Source organism: Coregonus clupeaformis, chromosome 17 (assembly GCF_020615455.1).
Source record: "Coregonus clupeaformis isolate EN_2021a chromosome 17, ASM2061545v1, whole genome shotgun sequence".
In the NCBI taxonomy this organism is placed as follows: domain Eukaryota; kingdom Metazoa; phylum Chordata; class Actinopteri; order Salmoniformes; family Salmonidae; genus Coregonus; species Coregonus clupeaformis.
Window position 1 is genome coordinate 62,285,104 of NC_059208.1, and position 18,672 is coordinate 62,303,775.

An 18,672-nucleotide genomic window follows, 5' to 3' on the forward strand; every position below is an offset into this window, starting at 1 on the left:
TTTATCATGTTAAACTCTTCTTCAAACAGCTCTAGACTGACCTCAGAGCCTTGGATCATTACTGTTACATTATTACATTCAGTTGAAGTCGGAAGTTTACATACACTTAGGTTGGAGTCATTAAAACTTGTTTTTCAACCACTCCACAACATTTCTTGTTAACAAACCTATAGTTTTGGCAAGTCGGTTAGGACATCTACTTTGTGCATGACACAAGTAATTTTTCCAACAATTGTTTACAGACAGATTATTTCACTCATAATTCACTGTATCACAATTCCAGTGGGTCAGAAGTTTACATACACTAAGTTGACTGTGCCTTTAAACAGCTTGGAAAATTCCAGAAAATGATGTCATGGCTTTAGAAGCTTCTGATAGGCTAATTGACATAATTTGAGTCAATTGGATGTGTACCTGTGGATGTATTTCAAGGCCTACCTTCAAACTCAGTGCCTCTTTGCTTGACATCATGGGAAAATCAAAAGAAATCAGCCAAGACCTCAGTAAGTTGAAGTAGGCAACTGGGAGAAATGTGGGGAATGGACTATCTCTTATATCTTGTGAAACATCTTCAAAACACTTCTGGTAAAATGCCAGATTTAACTTTTAGGCAAAACATTAGGAAACATAGCTGCTTACATTCTTTCTATGATAAACATTAGAAATGTATTGGCCATGCAACGGTTTTGCAAAAAATACTAAAAAATACCCCTGGCTCATTTACTTGTGTGGCTGCCAGCCAAATAGTGTTGTACTTCTATTGTCATCTGATGACAGTGAAGCTATTTTCTGCCGAATGTGTTGCACGAATGTATTTTCTGTGGAGGAAAACTATAGTTGCATGTCCCTGATCACTCTTGAAGCAAAAAAAACCCACTGACTTTCAATATAAAACGCAACCCCTATCAATAGACCGCTGGACTCACCTGCTCCTGCTTTCTCCCGTTGTGCTGTTTACAAACAAACACGTGACTGCCTCAACTGTTCTGGAGAACTACCATTGTCCCCTGTAGTTCAGTTGGTAGAGCATGGCGCTTGCAACGCCAGGGTTGTGGGTTCGTTTCCCACAGGGGGCCAGTATGAAAATGTATGCACTCACTAACTGTAAGTCGCTCTGGATAAGAGCGTCTGCTAAAATGACTAAAATGTAAATAAGCTTCATAATGTGACCGGTGAAAAAAAGAATGCTGTCTGCTTTATCTCCTAATATATTGCACAAGTTGACTGCAGGTATTTACTTAAAGTAGCTACAAATATAAACATTTATTGAAGTTTTTGTATTGAAAAACCATCCCCTGGCTAGTTCCAAATACCCTGGTAAATACAGTATACCGCCTAATACCTTGTGTGCGTTGCTGTGCTAATAATGTTAAGATATACTCTGAATTTGGGATCTATCTTCCCACAACTGTCCCAGAGTCTGTTTTGGGCTATTTCTTTCACGACAACCTGACCAATAGTACTAAAGTGTACGTACTCTATGGGGGATAGTGGATTGACTGGCTCATAGGTGGCTCATCCATAAGGCTAGGGGTTGTGGGTTCGATTCCCACGGGGGGCCAGTATTAAAAAATGTATGGACTCACCAACTAAGTCGCTCTGGATAAGAGCTTCTGCTAAATGACTAAAAATGTAAATGTAGAAAAAAAATTGTAGACCTCCACAAGTCTGGTTCATCCTTGGGAGCAATTTCCAAACGCCTGAATGTACCACGTTCATCTGTACAAACAATAGTACGCAAGTATAAACACCATGGGACCACGCAGCCGTCATACCGCTCAGGAAGGAGACGCGTTCTGTCTCCTAGAGATGAACGTACTTTGGTGCGAAAAGTGCAAATCAATCCAGGAACAACAGCAAAGGACCTTGTGAAGATGCTGGAGGAAACGGGTACAAAAGTATCTATATCCACAGTAAAACGAGTCATATATTGACATAACCTGAAAGGCTGCTCAGCAAGGAAGAAGCCACTGCTCCAAAACCGCAATAAAAAAGCCACACTACGGTTTGCAACTGCACATGGGGACAAAGATCGTACTTTTTGGAGAAATATCCTCTGGTCTGGTGAAACAAAAATAGAACTGTTTGGCCATAATGACCATCGTTATGTTTGGAGGAAAAAGGGGGTACTTGCAATCCGAAGAACACCATCTCAAACATGAAGCACGGGGGTGGCAGCATCATGCTGTGGGGGTGCTTTGCTGCAGGAGGGACTGGTGCACTTCACAAAATAGATGGCATCATGAGGAAGGAAAATTATGTGGATATATTGAAGCAACATCTCAAGACATTAGTCAGGAAGTTAAAGCTTGGTCGCAAATGGGTCTTCCAAATGGACAATGACCCCAAGCATACTTCCAAAGTTGTGGCAAAATGGCTTAAGGATAACAAAGTCACGGTATTGGAGTGGCCATCACAAAGCCCTGACCTCAATCCTATAGACAATTTGTGGGCAGAACTGAAAAAGCGTGTGCGAGCAAGGAGGCCTACAAACCTGACTCAGTTACACCAGCTCTGTCAGGAGGAATGGGCCAAAATTCACCCAACTTATTGTGGGAATCTTGTGGAAGGCTACCCAAAACGTTTGACCCAAGTTAAACAATTTAAAGGCAATGCTACCAAATACTAATTGAGTGTATGTAAACTTCTGACCCACTGGGAATGTGATGAAAGAAATAAAAGCTGAAATCATTTTCTCTACTATTATTCTGACATTTTACATTCTTAAAATAAAGTGGTGATCCTAACTGACCTGAGACAGGGAAATGTTACTAGGATTAAATGTCAGGAATTGTGAAAAACTGAGTTTAAATGTATTTGGCTAAGGTGTATGTAAACTTCCGACTTCAACTGTATATTCATATGACATTTTAGGGTTGTTTCCACATACAATTGTCTCATGGTCTTGTTTCCAGACGTTTTAAGATGTTTGTTTGCCTTGCGCAGGGCTGCATGCGAAGCATTTTGGACGTTCGGTGAAAAAGAGGATATCCACCTTGATGTCTTTTTGTTGCATAAAGTCTCTGCTCTTTTAAAAGCTTTGCTTTATGTTTTCCTCCCTGCTTCACTGGCAATCCTTTTGCATATTGGATTGCAAGGTTGCCGAGCTTGGGGCTTGTGAATATATCCATCTTAGTTGATTACAGCTGGATACAGTAGATGTTACAGCTGGTTTGCACTTGGCTAGCTGTAGCTGTGTCTTTGAATGTAATCAAAGCCTACCTTGTCTTCTGTCTGAATTGTTTTCTCTTGCTTGTGTAAGTTTAGGAAATAGTTTTCCTGTCCTTTTGTCCTTTTTATGATGGTCCTTTTTGTTATTTGTTAGCTAGGTTTTTTTTTTTTTTAGCTAACAGCAGGTAGCCAACAGCTAGAAACTGTCTTAGCAACTCCCTAGCAACGTGTAAACAACTGTTAGCTTGTTAGCTATCCAGTTGCCTTATCAGGATAAAAGTTGTATTTCTGATGTTAGATTCTTAGTCCTTTTACCTTTCACTCACTCGTTTTTCTCAAATGTAGTTTTCCTCTAAAGAATTTGAAATCTGATATATAAATATATATATATATATATATATATATAATACTAGATATTAGGAGCTCATCATTTTACCAGCTGCTCTTTGAACATCTTGGCTGAACATCTTTTACTGTTTTTTTTTTACAGTGAGACACAAACAGTGTACAATACAGTGAGATTCTGATCACACACACACACACACGGTATAGTTATAGAACTTATACTTTCAGGAACTGTCTTGGTTGCATAGAAGCTAGCCTGACAGTATTCTTGCAGAACCTGCTTAGCTGGTGTTTTCAGTTCCTGATAGTCCTGAACCACTGCCGCTCTGCAACAAGTCAGGTGACTATTTGCATTGTCCCCTCCACCCCCTCTTTTAAGCTGCTGCTACTCTCTGTTTATTATCTATGCATAGTCACTTTAATAACTCTACCCACATGTACATATTACCTCAATTACCTCGACTAACCGGTGCCCCCTGTATATAGCCTCCCTACTGTTAATTTATTTTACTGCTGCTCTTTAATTATATTTTATTTTTTACATATCTATTTTTTTACTTAACTTTTTTTCTTCTTCTTAAAACTGCATTGTTGGTTAAGGGCTTGTAAGTAAGCATTTCACTGTAAGGTCTACACCTGTTGTATTCGGCGCCATGTGGCAAATAACATTTGATTTGACTACCTCTATCTTTACACAAAACACTTTAAAAGGAACCCATTCAGCAGCAGGATATTAAGCTGGCAGCACAATCACAGATCACTACATAATAATAAGAGTCCAGCAGGATATTAAGCTGGCAGCACAATCACAGATCAATACATAATAATAATAAGAGTCCAGCAGGATATTAAGCTGGCAGCACAATCACAGATCACTACATAATAATAAGAGTCCAGCAGGATATTAAGCTGGCAGCACAATCACAGATCAATACATAATAATAATAAGAGTCCAGCAGGATATTAAGCTGGCAGCACAATCACAGATCACTACATAATAATAAGAGTCCAGCAGGATATTAAGCTGGCAGCACAATCACAGATCACTACATAATAATAAGAGTCCCCCTGCAAAGACATGCAAAACTATTTGGTTTGTAGAGACCCCACTGAGTATTTCCCACCCCACTTTAGCTGAGACAGGTAGAAAAGTTCTCTCTACAAGCCAATGTACAGTATATCCCATATACTGTGTATTGCATTACACTGAGTGGAGTAAGGATACAGCTGTACTCATGTCTTAAAGTAATGATGGACTGTAATTTCTCTTCGCTTATTTCAGCTGTTTTTGCCATAATATGGACTTGGTCTTTTACCAAATAGGGCCATCTTCTGTATACCTAATAAAATACAGAAAAACCCTTGAATGAGTAGGTGTGTCTAAACTTTTGACTGGTACTGCATATTTGTTTTTTATTAAAAGTGAGTTTCTTTAAATATAACCTACACAATAGCTTTCAACATACCGATATTTGTGTAAACTTTCAAAAGAAATGCTGATAGAAATAATACAATATAAAATTATCCAGTTATTTTTTCAAAGGTGTTTGCAATGCTGTGAAAAACAGTTGTACTAGTGCAAGGGTAGTCTTATTTGGAACAAAGGAAAATTCCGAGATCGTGCTGCCTGATAAGATCCTGCTGCTAGGGGAATCGTAATGTTTTAAAGTATTTTGTGTAGAGGGATTTAGTCACCTGACTTGTTTCGGCGGTTCAGGAAAAGCAGGAACTGAAAACACCGGCTAAGCAGGTTTTGCAAGAATACTGAAAAATGTATTATCTTCCCTATAGGCCGAATGTACCTATAGGCTAACACACACCTGTTTATGTGAATTTTACAATGACTGAATTGTAGGTAGTCATCACTACTTACCCAACTAGTTATATGTTCCTCATTTCCATACAAAGTGATTGTCTTTGTTTGTGCTGCTGGCAGACTACTATGCCGCGTTCATATGCTAGTCGGAACTAGGAAACTCGGAAATTTCCGATTTGCTGATTCGTTGAACGTGTTTAAATACAACCAGTTAGCAAGTCGGAATTATCAGAGTTTCCTAGTTCCGACTAGTATCTGAACGTGGCACTAGTCTTTAAATTAAAACTAGACAATTTCCTCTACGCCAACAACAGGGAGTGAACAGTTTGGAATCGCGAGGTGTGGATTTGTGACTACGCCAATAAATGGCAATATCCATCCGGACCTTCTCAAATAGTACTTAAGTACCCCTGCAACAGGCCATCATTACAAAGCAGATGTAAGGGATTTGCCATCGCCTGCCTTACTTCATCAACTTTTAGTTATTTCTTAAAGAACAGAAAATGGCGACAACGACCTTGATTTTGAGGAGTTTGCTAGTATTCGCAGTGGTTGCAATCTCGCCGGGAAATGGAGCGCGATACGCGGCCAATTGGACAAGTATCGATTCCCGGCCACTACCAGTGTGGTACGACGAGGCGAAGATCGGGATTTTCGTTCACTGGGGGGTATTCTCCGTTCCCGGGTACGGCCAGTTCAGCGAGTGGTTCTGGTATTGGTGGAAAGGCGCACAGAGAGCGGCCGAGGTTGGGTTTATGAAGAAAAACTACCCCCCGGATTTTAAATACGCAGATTTCGCGCACGATTTCAAAGCGCAGTTCTTCGACCCTGATGAGTGGGCTGATATTTTTGAAGCTTCTGGAGCCAAGTAAGTTTCAAACTGTTTATTTGTTAGATAATTGCTTCTAATTCATTAGTTTAGGCTACTCAACACAGAGCACACGAGCGCAATGTATTCACTGGCGATTTTGGCATGTAAATGTTGGTGGCGCAAACTCAAAACCATATATATATATTATTATTATTATTATTCATGCCAGCAAAGCCACAACACTAAACACTACATTAATTGGACTATAACGGTGACAAACGGTGTTAGGGCCAACATAACGCTGTTCCACCAGCGGAGCCTTGTCAGTTCATTCAGCCTCATTTACTGCCTTAAAAACATGGCTGATATGGCTGACTTGCATAAACAAATGTGGTTTCTACTGACAACTGAGATTCACAAACTATGGCATGAGGGGACGACGACGAGCGGATAAGAGGCAATCCGTAATTTTATTAAGACATTAATGGACGAGCGAGGACGGACATAAAGTTAGTCAATATAACTATTTGTTAAGCACTTTTTAAAAGTACGGCGACAGAATTCAGAACATGGGCCGTTCTTACAGTGTTCTCCCGGTACACCAAGTCAGAACCGTAGGATAAATAAAGGGGCATATAAGCAGACAATGAAAGCTCTTACAATATTTGATGATGACTTTCTCTAAAACAGGCTATAGGCTACATGTGCACCATCAAGTCAGAACAGTAGGCTAAATTATGAGGGGAAAAGGGACCAAATTATTAGGGTGAGGCACATGGGCTACTAACAGCTTACTACACATTTTGACATTTTATTTTTTATTTTTTTGTTGTTGTCATTTAGCAGACGCTCTTATCCAGAGCGACTTACAGGAGCAATTAGGGTTAAGTGCCTTGCTCAAGGGCACATCGACAGATGTTTCACCTAGTCGGCTCGGGGATTAGAACCAGCGACCTTTCGGTTACTGGCACAACGCTCTTAACCACCAAGCTACCTGCCGCCACTATACATACAATATGTCACAAAAATGAGTACACCCCTCACATTTTTGTAAATATTTAAGTATATCTTTTCATGTGACAACACTGAAGAAACGACACTTTGCTACAATGTAAAGTAGTGAGTGTACAGCTTGTATAACAGTGTAAATTTGCTGTCCCCTCAAAATAACACAACACACAGCCATTAATGTCTAAACCGCTGGCAACAAAAGTGAGTACACCCCTAAGTGAAAATGTCAGTTACAGTCAAAAGTTTTAGAACACCTACTCATTCAAGGGTTTCTTTATTTTTTTTAAACCATTTTCTACATTGTAGAATACTAGTGAAGACATCAAAACTATGACATAACACATGGAATCATGTAGTAACCAAAAAAGTGTTAAACAAATCAAAATATATTTTATATTTGAGATTATTCAATAAGTGAATGCCCTGAATGACGGGTCTCCACTGCCACCAATTTTTTACATTGTGGCTGTTGTTACTAGTGACAACCATGTTTTACCATAGGAAAATATCATGCACTGAAGCTGTAGGCTATTATTATTATAAATTGTAGTGAAAAGTTTAAATGGGCTTTAGTGATAGCCAGGTATATGTCCACAACAGTTGATCGTCGGGGGGGGGGGGTTGACGTGCGAGTGTGTGTGTGTGTGTGTGTGTGTGTGTGCGCGCATGCACAGTGCCTTCATTTGTGTGTATGTTAATGTCATTGCCAGGTACGTGGTGTTCACAGCCAAGCATCACGAGGGCTTCTGTAACTGGCCGTCTGCAGACTCCTGGAACTGGAACTCAGTGGATACCGGACCACACAGAGACCTGGTGGGAGACCTGGCAGCTGCCATACGCAAGAGGTAGGTAGGTAGATCCTAGAACAGCACGGGGGAGGGGGGGGGGGGGGTGACCTGGCAGCTGCCATACGCAAGAGGTAGGTAGGTAGATCCTAGAACAGCACGGGGAGGGGAGGGGGGGGTGACCTGGCAGCTGCCATACGCAAGAGGTAGGTAGGTAGATCCTAGAACAGCACGGGGGAGGGGAGGGGGGGGTGACCTGGCAGCTGCCATACGCAAGAGGTAGGTAGGTAGATCCTAGAACAGCACAGGGAGGGGAGGGGGGGGTGACCTGGCAGCTGCCATACGCAAGAGGTAGGTAGGTAGATCCTAGAACAGCACAGGGGGGTGACCTGATCCTAGAACAGCAGCTGCCATATGCAAGAGGTAGGTAGGTAGATCCTAGAACAGCACAGGGGGGGTGACCTGATCCTAGAACAGCAGCTGCCATATGCAAGAGGTAGGTAGGTAGATCCTAGAACAGCACAGGGGGGGGTGACCTGATCCTAGAACAGCAGCTGCCATATGCAAGAGGTAGGTAGGTAGATCCTAGAACAGCACAGGGGAGGGGGGGGGGGGTGACCTGATCCTAGAACAGCAGCTGCCATATGCAAGAGGTAGGTAGGTAGATCCTAGAACAGCACAGGGGGGGTGACCTGATCCTAGAACAGCAGCTGCCATATGCAAGAGGTAGGTAGGTAGATCCTAGAACAGCAGCTGCCATTAGCAAGAGGTAGGACACGGGTGAAGTTGCCCCAAACACTGATCTTGGGTCAGTTTATCATTTCCCCCACTAATGGTTAAGGTTAGGATTGGGTGATCCTAGATCTGTACCTTAAGGGAAACTTCACCCCGGCGCCGGTAGGTCAGACAGGAGTGGCAAAACTTATCATTCCAAAGAGGGCCGGTGTGGATGCAGGCTTTTAGAAATATGCATTTCACATTTCCAAGCGGCTCTTTCACCACCAATACATGACTGTGTTCCCCTGGATCAGGAAACTGGTTTGGAAACCAAGGCCTGTGTTCTCTAAGCTTCTCAGACTATCTAGGTTCTAGGATCAGTGTGGACTTAAAGTGGGGGGAGGGGGGAGGGGGGTGACCTGATCCTAGAACAGCACAGGGGGGTGACCTGATCCTAGAACAGCACGGGGGGTGGGGGGGGTGACCTGATCCTAGAACAGCACGGGGGGGGTGACCTGATCCTAGAACAGCACAGGGGGGGTGACCTGATCCTAGAACAGCACAGGGGGGTGACCTGATCCTAGAACAGCACAGGGGAGGGGGGGTGACCTGATCCTAGAACAGCACGGGGGGGTGACCTGATCCTAGAACAGCACGGGGGGGTGACCTGATCCTAGAACAGCACGGGGGGGGGGAGACCTGATCCTAGAACAGCACAGGGGGGAGGGGAGGGGAGACCTGATCCTAGAACAGCACAGGGGGGGTGACCTGATCCTAGAACAGCACGGGGGAGGGGAGGGGAGACCTGATCCTAGAACAGCACAGGGGGGTGACCTGATCCTAGAACAGCACAGGGGGGGTGACCTGATCCTAGAACAGCACGGGGGAGGGGAGACCTGATCCTAGAACAGCACAGGGGGGTGACCTGATCCTAGAACAGCACGGGGGGGAGGGGAGACCTGATCCTAGAACAGTACGGGGTGACCTGATCCTAGAACAGCACAGGGGGGTGACCTGATCCTAGAACAGCACGGGGGGAGGGGAGACCTGATCCTAGAACAGCACGGGGGGGTGACCTGATCCTAGAACAGCACAGGGGTGACCTGATCCTAGAACAGCACAGGGGGGGTGACCTGATCCTAGAACAGCACGGGGGGGGAGGGGAGACCTGATCCTAGAACAGCACGGGGGGGAGGGGAGGGGAGGGGGGAGAGACCTGATCCTAGAACAGCACAGGGGAGGGGAGGGGGGAGACCTGATCCTAGAACAGCACGAGGGGGGGGAGACCTGATCCTAGAACAGCACAGGGGAGGGGGGGGTGACCTGATCCTAGAACAGCACAGGGGGGGGAGACCTGATCCTAGAACAGCACAGGGGGAGGGGAGACCTGATCCTAGAACAGCACAGGGGGGTGACCTGATCCTAGAACAGCACAGGGGGGGTGACCTGATCCTAGAACAGCACGGGGGGGGTGACCTGATCCTAGAACAGCACGGGGGGGGAGACCTGATCCTAGTACAGCACAGGGGAGGGGGGAGGGGAGACCTGATCCTAGAACAGCACAGGGGAGGGGGGAGGGGAGACCTGATCCTAGAACAGCACAGGGGAGGGGGGAGGGGAGACCTGATCCTAGAACAGCACAGGTGGGGGGGGTGACCTGATCCTAGAACAGCACAGGGGAGGGGGGAGGGGAGACCTGATCCTAGAACAGCACAGGGGAGGGGGGAGGGGAGACCTGATCCTAGAACAGCACAGGTGGGGGGGAGACCTGATCCTAGAACAGCACGGGGGGGTGACCTGATCCTAGAACAGCACAGGGGGGTGACCTGATCCTAGAACAGCACGGGGAGGGGAGACCTGATCCTAGAACAGCACAGGGGAGGGGGGGGAGACCTGATCCTAGAACAGCACGGGGGGGTGACCTGATCCTAGAACAGCACAGGGAGGGGGGGAGGGGAGACCTGATCCTAGAACAGCACAGGGGGGACCTGATCCTAGAACAGCACAGGGGGGGTGACCTGATCCTAGAACAGCACAGGGAGGGGGGGGAGACCTGATCCTAGAACAGCACGGGGGGGGTGACCTGATCCTAGAACAGCACAGGGGAGGGGGGAGGGGAGACCTGATCCTAGAACAGCACAGGGGAGGGGAGGGGAGGGGAGGGGGGAGAGACCTGATCCTAGAACAGCACAGGGGAGGGGAGGGGGGGGAGACCTGATCCTAGAACAGCACGGGGGGGGTGACCTGATCCTAGAACAGCACAGGGGAGGGAGGGGAGGGGGGAGACCTGATCCTAGAACAGCACAGAGGGGAGGGAGGGGAGGGGGGGTGACCTGATCCTAGAACAGCACAGGGGGGAGGGGGGGTGACCTGATCCTAGAACAGCACAGGGGGGAGGGGGGGGTGACCTGATCCTAGAACAGCACAGGGGAGGGGGGGGTGACCTGATCCTAGAACAGCACAGGGGGGGGTGACCTGATCCTAGAACAGCACAGGGGAGGGGGAGGGGGGGGTGACCTGATCCTAGAACAGCACAGGGAGGGGGGGAGGGGGGGAGGGGGTGACCTGATCCTAGAACAGCACTCCTACTCTGAGACGCTTTGTGAATACGGGCCCTGATTGGTGGATTGAATCTCAGGTCATAACAGTTCACATAACATTTTACATAAGTCACAGGAGGTTGGTGTCACCTTAACTGGGGAGGATGGGCTCGTTGTAATGGCTGGAGTGGAATGGTATCAAATACACCTTAACTGGGGAGGATGGGCTCGTTGTAATGGCTGGAGTGGAATGGTATCAAATACACCTTAACTGGGGAGGATGGGCTCGTTGTAATGGCTGGAGTGGAATGGTATCAAATACATCAAACGCATGGTTTCCATATGTTTGATTCCATTCGCAGCCTCCACTGACATACATATATTCTGTTTCAACAGGAAGGGACTGCACTTTGGCCTGTACCACTCCCTGTATGAGTGGTTCCATCCACTGTACCTGAAGGACAAAGCTTCCGGGTTCAAGACCCAGGAGTTTGTCTTCCGGAAGGCTCTTCCTGAGCTGGTTAACCTGGTGATGACCTATAAGCCGGAGCTGATCTGGTCCGATGGGGATTGGGAAGCTCCGGACACCTACTGGAACTCAACAGAATTCTTGGCCTGGCTCTACAACGACAGTCCTATCAAGGTGAGAGAGAGTGTCCCAAATGATACCCTATTCCCCTTCTGTAGTGCACTACTTTAGACCAGGACCAATAAGGATATGACAAATGATTGACATTAACTTTTACCAGTTGTCAAGGTATCATGTCATGTGACAAGTGTCACCTGAACTAATTGTGCGTATTGTTATTGTGGGGGTGGAGTTTGTCATATATACAGGGGTTAAAGTTCTCCGTCACTGCGACGGATTTCCTGCCTATATATATATATATATATATATATATATATATATATATATATATATATATATATATATATATATATATATATATATATATATATATATATATATATACACACAGTATCAGTCTCACAAGATGCACCTGGTCACATTTTAGATCAGGTGACTCATGTCACAACTAGATACGAAAGAACTCTCACCTTTTTTGGTTCTTGTTTTTTCTTTTTGTCTGAACCGGTTAAGACAAAGGTTGTCTTGTAAATATAAACTAGACTACAGCTCCTTGTTAACCCAGAGGTTGTCTTGTAAATATAAACTAGACTACAGCTCCTTGTTAACCCAGAACAACACTGACCATTGTTTTCATTCTAATTCCCCAGGACTTTGTGGTGGTCAATGACAGATGGGGGAATGGTTGTTACTGCAAACATGGTGGCTACTATAACTGTGAAGACAGGTATACATTGAACCTCCGCTCATAGCCCCCAGGCACTTCTATTACATGTTGGTCATTTAGCAGATGTTGTTATCCAGAGCCCCTTGGTATTACAGTCGGTCCATTCATACTAAGGCAGATAAGACAATCACCCTGGTGTACAGTACCAGTCCAAAGTTTGGACACACCTACTCATTCAAGGATTTTTTTCGGGACTGTGACTTTGTGGCAGTGGCGACTCGTAATTCAGGGCAGAGCCTGTTTAGCACAAAAAAATAATTATATTTCACTCACTACCACTGGTCAAATGTTTTAGAACAAGGGCTTTTCTTTATTTTTACTATTTTCTACATTGTAGAATAATAGTGAAGACAAACTATGAAATAACACATATGGAATCATGTAGTAACCAAAAAAGTGTTAAACAAATCAAAATATATTTTATATTTGAGATTCTTCAAATAGCCACCCCTTGCCTTGGCAGCTTTGCACATTCTTGGCATTCTCTCAACCAGCTTCACCTGGAATGCTTTTCCAACAGTCTTGAAGGAGTTCCCACATATGCTGAGCACTTGTTGTCTGCTTTTCCTTCACTCTGCGGTCCGACTCATCCCAAACCAATTGGGTTGAGGTCGGGGGATTGTGGAGGCCAGGTCATCTCATGCAGCACTCCATCACTCTCCTTCTTGGTAAAATAGCCCTTACACAGCCTGGAGGTGTGTTGGGTCATTGTCCTATTGAAAAACAAATGATAGTCTCACTAAGCCCAAACCAGATGGGATGGCGTATCGCTGCAGAATGCTGTGGTAGCCATGCTGGTTAAGTGTGCCTTGAATTCTAAATCAATCACAGAGAGTGTCACCAGCAAAGCAGCTCCACACCATAACACCTCCTCCTCCATGCTTTACGGTGGGAACTACACATGCGGAGATCATCCATTCACCCACACCGCGTCTCACAAAGACACGGCGGTTGGAACCAAAAATCTCCAATTTGGACTCCAGACCAAAGGACACATTTCCACCGGTCTAATGTCCATTGCTCGTGTTTCTTTGCCCAAGCAAGCCTCTTCTTATTGGTGTAGTGGTTTCTTTGCAGCAATTCGACCATGAAGGCCTGATTCACGCAGTCTCCTCTGAACAGTTGATGTTGAGATGTGTCTGTGACTTGAACTCTGTGAAGCATTTATTTGGGCTGCAATTTCTGAGGCTGGTAACTCTAATGAACTTATCCTCTGCAGCAGAGGTAACTCTGGGTCTTCCTTTCCTGTGGCGGTCCTCATGAGAGCCAGTTTCATCATAGCGCTTGATGGTTTTTGCGACTGCACTTGAAGAAACGTTCAAAGTTCTTGAGATTTTCCAGATTGACTGACCTTCATGTCTTAAAGTAATGATGGACTGTTGTTTCTCTTTACTTATTTGAGCTGTTCTTGCAATAATATGGACTTGGTCTTTTACCAAATAGGACTATCTTCTGTATACCCCCACTACCTTGTCACATCACAACTGATTGGCTCAAACGCATTAAGGAAAGAAATTCCACAAATTAGGGGTGGTATAATTAATTGAAATGCATTCCAGGTGACTACCTCATGAAGCTAGTTGAGAGCATGCCAAGAGTGTGCAAAGCTGTCAAGGCAAAGGGTGGTTACTTTGAAGAATCTCAAATCTCAAATATATTTTGATTTGTTTAACACTTTATTAATTTTTTGTTACTACATGCTTGGTACTGTATATACTGTACAGTGTGGCTATAGCTCCACCTAGTCCTCTGATTGGGTGGAGTTTGGTTTATGTTGAATTTACCTAGACTTATGTAGGATCTACATACATTTGGTAGGATATCAGACTTGCAGCCATGTTTCCTGTTTAGCGCCATACCTGAAACAGTGGGACGTTTTCTCTTTCAGGTTCACTCCAGGCTCTCTGCCCGGCCACAAGTGGGAGAAATGCCAGTCCATCGACAACCGCTCCTGGGGTTACCGTAGAAACATGAAGATCATCGAGCTGATGGACCTGCCCACCATCATAGAGGTCAGGGGTCACAGGAAGTGAAGTCATACTGTGGGACGAACACAGCTGGGGCGATGCCGCGTTCAAAACAACTGGGAACTCTGAAAAATACGAGGTCAAATCATGACGTCAGTGATCTTCAGGCCGGAGCTCTAGAAAGAGGCCCTAGTTGGAAATCCGAGTTGGATGAACGTTCAAACGATTTTTCCCCAGTTGGAGCTCGTTGTATTGAACGCACTGAGGTCTGGAAGTCTGAGATTTCCGAGTTCCCAGCTGTTTTGAAGGACATGGTGTGTGTGTGGTTAGCTACTGCTTGTGTAAACTGAGTTGGTACTAGTTTCAGACTCAGTGTACACATCCAATAACTTGCAGGTGCTGGGTAAAATAAACTCTTGAAATAAAGATAGATACCCCCATTCATCAGTGTGCAGGTATCCATCTTCATTTCATAAAGAGTTTTCACTAACGTGATGAATGTGGCTGTGTTTTTATTTCATAAACAGAGTTTTCACTAACTTGGTAAAATCTGTTTGACAGCTCTCCCCTGTATCATGTCTTGGTAGTGTGTGTGTGGTGGGGGGGGGGTAGCTACTGCCTGTTTCAGTAAGCATCACAGTGCTTTTGTTTCATCAGGACATGGTGTATGGTCCCCTGTATCTTGTTTCATCAGGACATGGTGTATGTGGTATCTTGTTTCATCAGGACATGGTGTATGGTCCCCTGTATCTTGTTTCATCAGGACATGGTGTATGGTCCCCTGTATCTTGTTTCATCAGGACATGGTGTATGTGGTATCTTGTTTCATCAGGACATGGTGTATGGTCCCCTGTATCTTGTTTCATCAGGACATGGTGTATGGTCCCCTGTATCTTGTTTCATCAGGACATGGTGTATGTGGTATCTTGTTTCATCAGGACATGGTGTATGGTCCCCTGTATCTTGTTTCATCAGGACATGGTGTATGTGGTATCTTGTTTCATCAGGACATGGTGTATGGTCCCCTGTATCTTGTTTCATCAGGACATGGTGTATGTGGTATCTTGTTTCATCAGGACATGGTGTATGGTCCCCTTCTTGTTTCATCAGGACATGGTGTATGGGTATCTTGTTTCATCAGGACATGGTGGGTCCCTGTCATCAGGACATGGTGTATGGTCCCCTGTATCTTGTTTCATCAGGACATGGTGTGCCCCTGTATTTTCATCAGGACATGGTGTATGGTCCCCTGTATCTTGTTTCATCAGGACATGGTGTATGTGGTATCTTGTTTCATCAGGACATGGTGTATGTGGTGGCCCTGGGGGGTAACTACCTGCTGAACATCGGCCCCATGGAGGACGGCATGATCTCCCCTCTCTTTGAGGAGAGGCTGAGGGGCATGGGGGCCTGGCTGGGGGTCAACGGAGAGGCCATCTACTCCTCCAAACCCTGGAGGATCCAGGGGGAGAACGCCACCGTACCTGTCTGGTAGGAGGCAATACAATAATACAATACAATACAGTCTGGTAGGAGACGATACAATAGTCTTTATTGATACAGAGACTGATAGGGGTGATGGGACCAGACTGGTAGGGATGAGGGGGTGATGGGACCAGACTGGTAGGGGTGAGGGGTGATGGGACCAGACTGGTAGGGATGAGGGGGTGATGGGACCAGACTGGTAGGGATGAGGGGGTGATGGGACCAGACTGGTAGGGATGAGGGGGTGATGGGACCAGACTGGTAGGGGGTGATGGGTGATGGGACCAGACTGGTAGGGGTGATGGGTGATGGGACCAGACTGGTAGGGATGAGGGGTGATGGGACCAGACTGGTAGGGGTGAGGGGGTGATGGGACCAGACTGGTAGGGATGAGGGGGTGATGGGACCAGACTGGTAGTGATGAGGGGGTGATGGGACCAGACTGGTAGTGATGAGGGGTGATGGGACCAGACTGGTAGGGATGAGGGGTGATGGGACCAGACTGGTAGGGATGAGGGGTTTATGGGACCAGACTGGTAGGGGTGAGGGGTGATGGGACCAGACTGGTAGGGGTGATGGGACCAGACTGGTAGTGATGAGGGGTTTATGGGACCAGACTGGTAGGGGTGATGGGACCAGACTGGTAGTGATGAGGGGTTTATGGGACCAGACTGGTAGTGATGAGGGGGTGATGGGACCAGACTGGTAGTGATGAGGGGTGATGGGACCAGACTGGTAGGGGTGAGGGGTGATGGGACCAGACTGGTAGTGATGAGGGGTTTATGGGACCAGACTGGTAGGGGTGAGGGGGTGATGGGACCAGACTGGTAGGGATGAGGGGGTGATGGGACCAGACTGGTAGGGATGAGGGGGTGATGGGACCAGACTGGTAGGGATGAGGGGTGATGGGACCAGACTGGTAGGGGTGAGGGGTGATGGGACCAGACTGGTAGGGATGAGGGGGTGATGGGACCAGACTGGTAGGGATGAGGGGTGATGGGACCAGACTGGTAGGGATGAGGGGGTGATGGGACCAGACTGGTAGGGATGAGGGGTGATGGGACCAGACTGGTAGGGGTGAGGGGGTGATGGGACCAGACTGAATGGCAGTAATGTCCTGAGGCATGATAGCGTTTCAGATGATCATAATCTTTGTCTGTCTGGTGAGAAGGCTGTAGAAATAGTTAACCTAAAGCAGCCTATATTGGGATTATGGATGGAAAATGACCTGGGAATTATTACATTGATTTCTAAACTGAAATGTGGAATCATTTATCAAACGTGGACAGGAATTACTACAGACGGGGCTTTTACTGCCATCTAGTGGACAGGCATTACTACAGACGGGGCTTTACTGCCATCTAGTGGACAGGCATTACTACAGACGGGGCTTTTACTGCCATCTAGTGGACAGGCATTACTACAGACGGGGCTTTTACTGCCATCTAGTGAAACTCTCATCCTAAGTCTTAAACAAGTCATGACTGTGTGTGTGTGTATATGTGTATATATATATAATCTCTATATATATCCTTCCATAGGTACACCTCTAAGAACAACACAGTCTATGCCATACTGCTGGCATGGCCTTCCAAACTGCTGTTCAGCCTCGCAGCACCCAAAACCTCTGAGGCCACTAATGTAAGTATAGCAGACGTAATACTATGGTTCTTAGCAGTGTGTGTCTGTGTCTGTTAATTCTTATTGAAGATATCATGTGGATTCTGTCCAATAAGGTACACAGTTGTCACGGACAGCACCTTTTTATTTTTTATTTTATGCTAACTGAATATTACCGTCTCTCTTCTCAGGTCGCTATACTGGACAACCCGTCCGTATCTCTGAAGTGGGTATCGACGACACCAACCGGACTGGTGGTAGTCATGCCTGACAACATGCCAGTTTCCCCGGGCCGAGGCTGGGTCCTGAAACTAGAGGGAGTAGAGTGAGGAGGCAGTTTCCCCGGGCCGAGGCTGGGTCCTGAAACTAGAGGGAGTAGCGTGAGGAGGCAGTGAACGTAAAACTGTTTTGTTATTATACGTCAAGCGATTATGACTGTAAATGTTTAGTTTTAATATCAGCGGTTGAAATGTAATTTTTTAGGACATTGATACTAGTTGACGTGTGAGGCAGCTGAAGCCTAGCTGCCTGAATGTGCAATAGATATCGAGACACTGCAGAGCCGCTATCAACAATGGCCTCTTTATAAAGTGAGGGAAAATTGTGTTGTCTGAAGAGATGGCGTGAGAGGAGATGCGGTGTACAATTCAAGGCTATCTTGGTTCGTGCAGGTGACTGTGACCACCTCCTCCTCAGACCAATTTGGCTCTGGGAACCGAAAGGAGCATCTCAGTTTCAAGGTCCCAGCTTTGAGAGAGAAGCCTCGTGAGGTATCAGTCAGTCACATGCAGGAACCAACGTTAATAATGAATAATGTAAATCATGCTTATATGACTTCAGGTAGCACTATATAAGGACTGAAAGGGAACGCCCTAGAGAAAATATGGTAGACTGTATGTGTCAAAGTGATTGATGGGCTATTTATGTGTCCTGTGTTTGTCCTTTTAAGGACATCATGTCCGGATGTTCTCATGCTATCCAGTGAGTCCTTATGTAACTTGATAGTGCAGCTGTTCCTTTGAAGTAAAGCACCTGTTTTTTAAATAAAAAGTAATGTCCTGGTGATTTGAGGTGTTGTGTAGTGACCT

The 18,672-nt window shown here is 45.8% G+C and overlaps 1 protein-coding gene across 1 annotated transcript; it reads left to right on the top strand.

Moving 5' to 3' along the window:
- Positions 1–5,459: 5,459 nt before the first annotated feature.
- On the top strand, positions 5,460–18,649 carry LOC121586868 (tissue alpha-L-fucosidase). Its single transcript, XM_041903881.2, has 8 exons — positions 5,460–6,200; positions 7,865–7,999; positions 11,593–11,839; positions 12,436–12,512; positions 14,401–14,524; positions 15,780–15,970; positions 17,506–17,605; positions 17,776–18,649. The coding sequence occupies exons 1-8, from the start codon at positions 5,836–5,838 to the stop codon at positions 17,911–17,913; spliced, it is 1,377 nt and encodes a 458-aa protein (XP_041759815.1). The 5' UTR covers positions 5,460–5,835; the 3' UTR covers positions 17,914–18,649.
- Positions 18,650–18,672: the final 23 nt, after the last annotated feature.

What these genes read in the sequence shown, in the direction of transcription:
- LOC121586868 (XM_041903881.2), top strand. Translation starts at nt 5,836, where the DNA reads ATGGCGACAACGACCTTGATTTTGAGGAGTTTGCTAGTATTCGCAGTG. An exon ending in ACCTGCCCACCATCATAGAG is followed by an intron (nt 14,525 to 15,779) that starts GTCAGGGGTCAC and finishes TTGTTTCATCAG; the next exon opens with GACATGGTGTATGTGGTGGC. An exon ending in AAACCTCTGAGGCCACTAAT is followed by an intron (nt 17,606 to 17,775) that starts GTAAGTATAGCA and finishes CTCTCTTCTCAG; the next exon opens with GTCGCTATACTGGACAACCC.